General features: G+C 56.8%; 1 protein-coding gene across 1 annotated transcript in view; it reads left to right on the top strand.

Moving 5' to 3' along the window:
• Positions 1-5,467: 5,467 nt before the first annotated feature.
• PGF (placental growth factor) overlaps positions 5,468-7,641 on the top strand; it is a 9,916-nt gene continuing 7,742 nt past the window's right edge. Inside the window, exon 1 of the mRNA XM_017741651.1 lies at positions 5,468-5,476. Within this exon, the coding sequence (XP_017597140.1) occupies positions 5,468-5,476 (9 nt within the window). The remainder of the gene's footprint in view (positions 5,477-7,641) is intronic.

The following is a 7,641-nucleotide window of genomic DNA, read 5'->3' as shown; positions in this document are numbered from 1 at the left end:
CTTTCTGCTGGGCACTGCTGCCACAGCTAGTTCAGGCGGCTGGCAGTCTGGCGTCCCTTGAGGGACAGAGTCCTGCTCTTGGTCTGCTGCCTTGTGTTTCATGAATGAAAGCCTCTGAATGGGGATTTTGGGAGCTGTTAGCTCTGTGTAGCTGAGCTGAGCCAAAACCTGTGGCTCTCTGGAGAGCTGCAAGGCAAACCCCAGGCTGCTGAGAGGGACCATGGTTACGAGACATCTAACTGTCACTAGCCAGCAGCTGCTGTCAGGACCCAGTGAGTTAGACAAGGAGTGCCCAGCAGGACTGAAAAGGAGGGATTGAGGAGGAGGAGTGGCAGCAAAGGCAGCACAGGCAGTGTAGCACAAGTGGGGAAGGAAAGATGCATGTTGGTGCTCTGGGGTACTCCGCTAAAATCCCACTGCCTTGCAGGCTGTGGCACTTCGGCAGCAGCGATGGGGGGTGGGGAGGTGCATCCCTGAGTAGCTGGATGGAGTCTCACCTGGTGGTCCACAGCTGCTGGGTGTTATGGAGCAGGACCCTCCTCTGTTGCCACAGGCACAGGCAATTGTCTCCTGCCCAGTCCACCCTCCTTCCTTTCCCGGGTGTACCCCGGGTGTACCCTGGGGCAGAGTTGGTGGCTGCAGCTCCCCAGCTGGTGCATAAGCAAGCAAGGAGGCTGACACAACTGCAGACAGTGCTGGTGATGTGGACAAAAGAGCTGAGCAGGGAATGAGCTGGCCAGCCGAGCATGGCAGTACGGTTTACGGGCCTGCAGAGGAGATGAAAACTGTCTCATCCTTGGAGAGCTGCCGGTCTAGCCAGGATGGCATCCTGTTCCATACCATCAGGGCTGACTGCTGGAGACACTGCTTCCCTCCGCCCAGGGAATTCTGCATCCCTTGGGGCTGAATGTCATCCCCCAAGTGGTCATGTGAGGGAGGACGAGGCAGGACAGAGGCTGGGTAGAGCCTGGGAGCACTGGAACATCGTGTGCTGGGAGGCTGTTTGGATTAGAAACTCTCAGCGGATAAGTGGGCTGGATAAAATGCCAGGGAGGGGAATCAGTTTGCTGAACTCTAGTCATTGGAGTTATCTGCAAGAGTCGGGTAAGCAAAGTGAGCTGCTCATGCTCAGCACAGGCAAAGAAAAGGATCCAGCAGAGGAGAGCCAGCTGAGCCATGGCCCTGCAGGAGCAGCAGGGCAGGCTGTCAGCATGGCATGGACTGTGAAGACTGCGTGGGAGACATGGGAAGAAGCGGCATTACTGCTGGGTGCCTAAGCCACTTGCTGAGCGCAAGTGACTGAGTTAAGGAGGTCATAGTGCATGGGTGTGGGGGGAACACAAAACATGGTCTAAAGGGACAGATGCGGTAATGTATCTTTGATGTGACATGACTGCTCTTTGGAAAACCCATGCTCAAAGGCCTGAGACAAAAACAAGACCAAAGCTCTTGCAGTCTCAGATGCAGAGGCAGGAATGAATCTGCTGAAGGGAGCCCAAAGCAGTGTTTTCTGTTTGCTACAGGGGAGAAAGTAGGTCACTTAGTAAGTGAAGGGGATAGAAATGATGAGCTGAACTGAGTGTGGAATTCATGTTTAAAACTCAAGCTCCCAGGGAAAGAAAACAAAAAGACCAAACAGCTGGTGATCAAATGCAGGTATGTGAATAGCTGGAAAGCTGAGCTCTGTGGCTTTGCAGGCGCACGCACACGTTGTCTGAGTCATCGGCAGTTTTGGCATGCTTGAAATTCGCGTCTGAGATGCAGGTACCAGGGCACGTTTTCTGCTGGTCTTTGCTGATGACTCTGGTAACAACTGTCTCCTGAACTGGTGGTCCTCAGGAAAGCCTGGCTGCCATAACTGCCTGGGTGGCCCAGGGGAAACAGGCAGGGCTTGCTAAGGGGAATAACAGGATGGATTCAGTACCTCAGGTTAGCAAAGGAGTTGGTGCAGCTCCTGGCCTGGCCAGCTGTGTGTACGTGCGCTTGTCTCTGCCTGGAAAATGGCTGCTGTCTCATCCTCACGTCAGCACAGCACACACAGGCAGGCCAAGCCCATAGCCAGACCCTTGCCGTACCAATGGAGTCCACAATCCCTACAGAAAATGCGTAGGCGGTTCTGAATCTGGCCCAGGGACCGTCTCTCCTGCCAGAAAGTTTGTAATTTGTGCCCCACTCCTTTTAGGGGCCTTAAAAATAGAGACCAAGGCTGGGAAGCATGGCTTTTCTAGGACTTGTAGAAGGAGCCCAGGCTGGGCTGCCTCTTGCTCTTCCCAGCCCCTGGGAGAGGCATGGGAATCTGGTGTCTGAATGCCTGCCCTGGATGTGGAGCTTCACTCGTCGGCTCATTCATCTATGGCAGTTGCCCAGGTCTCCCCTTGTGATCCAGGCAGCTGGAGGCAGCTGGTTCAAAGGCCAGGCTGCTCAGGAAGAGGTGAGGGAAGTGTGGGAAGTCACTGCATGTCATGTACGAAAACAAGTTCTAGCAAGGGATGAGGGAACACGATGCAGAGCTGGGTGGGAGCTGTTGTCCTCAGCACTGTTATTAGTGTCCTGGACCTTCATACCCTGAAAAGGCATTGGCTTTTTTCGGTGACACCAAAGGCACAAGTGCTCAGAAAGCTCAGTGGCACCATGCAGGTGTTGGCTGTGACCCTGCCACCACTTCGAGGGTGCATGGCAGGCTGGCTGGGCCACAGAGGAGGTGCTGCTGGGGGCTCATCCCTCCGGTTGGAGTGAGACAAAGTGCGGCCCGGACGCTTTGTGGTCACCAAGGGGTCCGTGACACCAGCAGTCTGGGCTGCTTCCTGGTCACCAGCCAGCTCCCTGCAGTTCCTCTGCTCACGCGCTCCCGGCGCTGCAGCTGGCCCCGGGCTTGCTTTGCTCATTGTCTGCTGCGGGTGATGGCAGCTATTCAGCGGCTGCCAGGTTTCAGGGAAAGGGAGAGATGAGCCACTCCTCCACCCACATTCTGGGAAAGCCTCTGGGATGAAGCCCTGCCGATACACACGTTCACTCTCCTCAGCAGGGAGAGTGTGTTGTGGAGCTTAGGTCCCCCTCCGCCCGCATCCCACATCCCCCCCTTATCAGCAGGAGTGATGCTGAGGAGCAGAGCTTGGAAGCAGCCGTGGCTGCTGCCCTGTCCCACACAATAGTGGAGTCTGCTACACTCCATCTCCTTGCCAGAGCCAGGCAGAGTCTTGCCATCACTATTATTTTGCTTTGTGTCAATATTATGACAACTAAAAGCAGGAGAACTGCATCCACATGATAAGCAGCCAGAAACTCTGGGCTGGGTGTGGATCGGGTTCCAGTTTGGCAGGGGAGAAAAGCGCCTGGCAGCCCCTGCCCACCGACCGACTGGGCTGGGAAAGCTGGGAGGGGATGGGCAGCAGCAGCAGAGCAGCAGCCAGTTTGTGCCTGTGCGCCTCTCTTTTCTGATCAGTGCTCACTGCCCTTTCCCCAGGGTAGATGAAACGTGATAAATGTGCAGAATTTGCTTGATTCTCTAGTGGAAAAGTAACCTCTGCCTCTTTCCTGAGGAGAGGGCTGCTCTGCTCCTGCTGGGAGAGTCTCACCCCTCCCACGGTTGCCATACCCTGTGCCTCCAGCCGGTGTGGGCCCAGGGTGCTCCATCTCTGCCGGTGGCAGAAGGTCATGCACACTGCTGCACCAGTCTGTGCTGGCCTCAGCCTTGTTTTTCCCATGCACAGCACTTTACTGCTGCTGGAGAGAAATTCCTGCAGGCTTTCTGGGACTTGAAAATGCAGCTGCTACTCAGGGCTTCAGGAGAGGAACTTGGATGGAGCAGGGTGAGCTGTGCTGTGGTTACTATGTCCCTGCTTCCTGCTCTGGTTTCTCGGCACCTCGCACGCGTGGGGCTGTTGTTTTGGCACAGTAACTGTGCTTGCTGTTGGGGCTGCTCACAGAACGCTTACCTGTAGGCACCCACGTATGCTTGGGGCTGTGGTGTGGCTCTCCAGTGCCTCACCCTGCTCCAGGGCTGTGCTTTTCTGCAAACACCCGTGGCCTGACCAGTCCCTGCAGTGTGGGGCTGCCCAGTCACTGGCCATTGAGCACTAAGCTGAGTGACACTAGTCTGCTAATGCTGATCTGCTCCCGGAGCATTGGCTGGATGAGGGCCGTGGCTTCCCAGGGCTTAGGTCTGGCAGTCTCAGGGACATCCTTCTTGGTAGCATCGTCCCTGCCCCCATGGGGGATTTATGTCTGAAAGCAGTACCCAGGCTTGCCTGGGTCCTCTGCCTGGAGCACTCTCAGGCAGTCCTGGTGCTCATCCCATGCCCCTCCAAAACTCATGTCTGACCTAGGCCAGGCCCCAGTGCTCGTGACCCATGGGGACCAAACCCTGATGTCCCCAGGCACGGGGCTTGACTGTCAGGTGCTTGCAGTTTTGGTTGTGGGTCCTCAGGGAGGCTGAGCTCCCCTCCTCAGGAACCAAAACAAACACCAGAGTTCCTGCCACGTGCGGCCGGGGCTGACTAAGGCCGGACGCTTCCGCCTGCAGTGGTGGCCGGGGCTGTGAGCCACCACCATCGGGCTGCACGGCCCGGCCCATTTCCCCCTATTGTCAGCCTCCCCCTCAGCAAACACATCCCCCTGCGCACCTGGGCTGGGAGAGGCACTGACGCCGCCACTGCTCACCATCATGGACAAGGGATGTACTGCTGAGGGCATCTCGGAGTTGGAGCTGCTGCAGCACAGCTCTAAGGAGTCCTTCAGGGCCCAGGTGCCCAGGCAAGTTGTTTGCAAGCTGTTTCCTTGAGGAGCAGCACTGACCATTCAGGGGTTGCTGGTGCAGCTCTGCTCTGCCAGCAAGGGCACTGGAGAGCCCTGCATTTCTCAGAAGTTGGCAGCGGTCTCCTGAGAAAGAGGCCTGGGTTCCCTGTGCCAAGAGGCTGGAGCTGGGGAAGCCCCAGCCAGACCATTCCCGTCCTCACTCTCACTGTGGAGACACAAACTGCAGATGATTGACTTGGTTTATCTCAGTGCTAGCCGTGGACTGGCTCACTGATAGTGGAGCTTAGGAGACTCTCTTAGAAGAGATCACAGGACCAGGGAAAGCAATCAAATGAAACAGCGAGGGTGAGACGGGGGCTCTGGGATGATGGGCAGGTGTGAGGAGCCCAGTGCCTCACATCCTCATGCTGCTTTGACCTCGGGAGTCCCATCATAGTGCAGGACATAGGGAGCTGCTGGCGGGGTTCTTGCCTACAGGGGTCGAACACAAGAGGGTGACGGTGCCAGGCACAGTTTGACCCTTCCCTTGGTAGAAGCCTATAGCTTTGAAGAGACTGACTTCTGTGTCCTAAATAACACCAGAACAGAAATAATACCCTGAGGATTTCAGAGGTGTTCTCTGAGGGCTTCGGGGGTGACACAGGAGGCCCTGGCTACAGTCAGCTTAAGAATGATGCGGGGACAAGTTTTTGTTGGGTTCTTTACATGGGAGATGCCAAAGGTGAGATTTTGCAGGGGATAAGATTCCTGTGAGAGAACTCTGATGCTGAAATTGGGCTGTTTTATTAAAAAGATGACTTAGAGGGACCTTGCCTGCAATGAGAAGGGTGGGGGTTTGCAGCAAAGAGCAGCTGCTTGCTCTGGGCTCCTTCAGCACTCATGGGCAGCCAGGGGCCCTGCTCTTGCCCCTCACCCAGAAGGTGTAGGACGCATGGAGGTGACCCTGTTCCCAGGTAGGGCGGTGCCACGGCATGCTTGCAGCTGGGAGCCAAGGCTGGCCTTCCCCACCTGGCAGCCGGGGCTCACCTGCAGCAAGGACACATATTTCCCCACCTGCCTCCTTCCCCAGCTCTGTGAGCAGGGCAGGGAGGTGGCACAGGCAGGCAGTGGCACATTCGAGGTGATGCTCTCAGTCAGCAGCCACTGCACGGGGCTCCCTGCAGGGGAGACATCTGCTCTTTAAGGAAATGTCTCTATTTGCCTTATGTCCCCGGCTGGTTTCTTGAGCTTCCTCTGTCCCTTGTTCCCAAAGTGCATAACTCTGCTCCCCAGAGCTGAGTGGGAGGCAGTGCGAGGGATATGCAGCTGCATTTATAGCATCGACCTCCAGCCCTATCCTGGCAGCTGGGGAAGGGGAGATTTGGCCCCCTGGGAAGGACCATGGCAGAGAGGAAAGCAAGCAACTGTGGCTCCAGCCAGCTTGATGTTTCTCCCATATGCAGGAGGATGTTGCTGATCACAGGTTACCGGTGTCCAAATATTATTTCTCTTCTCCTGTCTCTGTTCCATGCTGCCTAGAAAGTGGATGCTCATCCCAGGAATGTAAACTCTGCCCAAGGCCTCTGAGGAAATAGCTTCAGACCAGGAACAGGACTGCACTCGGCAATTAAGGGCTGGTCTCCCCAGCCACACAGCTCCTGGGGGGAGAGCCCTTTGCTCCAGTGCCAGAGGCTGGCCTTGTGTCTGAGAGGTGGCCCCAAGGGACCTTCCTGCAAGGACAGGCATGAGGCCCTGTGTGGTCACGGTCTTTGCAATAACAGGATTCTCTCTGTCCAGTGAGCTGGCAGCAGCTGCTGCTCAGGGCGGCCTCTGCTCTGGGGTGGGAGGAAATGCTCTCTTCACCCCCATCTCACAGCCATCCCTGGGGAAGTGGGGAGGGGGTCTCCTTGGCCCAGGAGGGTCTGTAGGGTGGCAGAGAGAGAGCACAGGCATGCTCCAGTCACCACATTAAGGATGTTACCTGCTCTTTGCTGCCCAACCAGGAGCAAGAGTATGAACAGGCACTGAACACTGCCACAGCAGCCCCCAGCAGCTGCTGAGTAGGTGCTGTGCTGCTGAGTGATGAACTGCAGCACACCCGCTCCGCGGTGGGGCTGGGATTTGTGTGCTTATCTCTGCAGCATCTCCATGCTAATTTGCCATGCCTTGCTCCAGCAGCTTTGTCACACACTCCGTAGTACCAATACCTAGAAGCTCCTGATAGAGCCCAGCTCCTGCTGATGCCTGAGTCACTGTCACTTGCATGGCCCAACGGGGCTGAGGACAGGCAGCTGGCATGTCCTGCATCCCCTGGGGACAGATCCCACAGGGTTGGGAGCAGGCCACTGGCATCCTCATGCCACAGGGACAGACCTCACACAGTGTTGGGTAGGGAAGCCCTGAAGCAGCCTCCTCACACTCCCAGGAGGACAGAAACGTGAATCATGGCACGGACACAGAGCCCGTTATTTCCCTGGGACCTGCCTCCCACGGGGGATCGTGTTGCCTGTTGGCATCTCATCACACCTCCCATAGTTCCATCTTTCCTGGCCTCTGGGGCTTAAAAATAGAACAGAAAAGGCCACAGAGCTCCTTTGGGTTGGCAGCAGGGTTTGACCCCAGACCTGCTGTGCCCCCTCCCCTTCTGAGCTGCAGACCAGAACGGGGATGCTGTCCTTGAGGCAAGGGGGGCTGGAAACCCTCTGATGGGTGCAACGGCAGGGGCTGATGGAACAGGCACGGGGCAGCTTGAGGGGGAAGGGGGTAGGTGGACAGTCATGGGATGTCTGAGTGGGGGAATCAGTAGGGGAATGGAGAGGATGGGTGGGAAAGGGGCTGTTGTATGGGTGCAGGGGAGCCGAGTGGGCACAGAATGGCTGGATGGGCGTGGGGCAGCGAAAACAGCAA

Source organism: Corvus brachyrhynchos, unplaced genomic scaffold, assembly GCF_000691975.1.
Source record: "Corvus brachyrhynchos isolate BGI_N302 unplaced genomic scaffold, ASM69197v1 scaffold115, whole genome shotgun sequence".
In the NCBI taxonomy this organism is placed as follows: domain Eukaryota; kingdom Metazoa; phylum Chordata; class Aves; order Passeriformes; family Corvidae; genus Corvus; species Corvus brachyrhynchos.
Note: the sequence above shows the minus strand (reverse complement) of the source record. Positions and strands in the feature narration are given on the sequence as shown.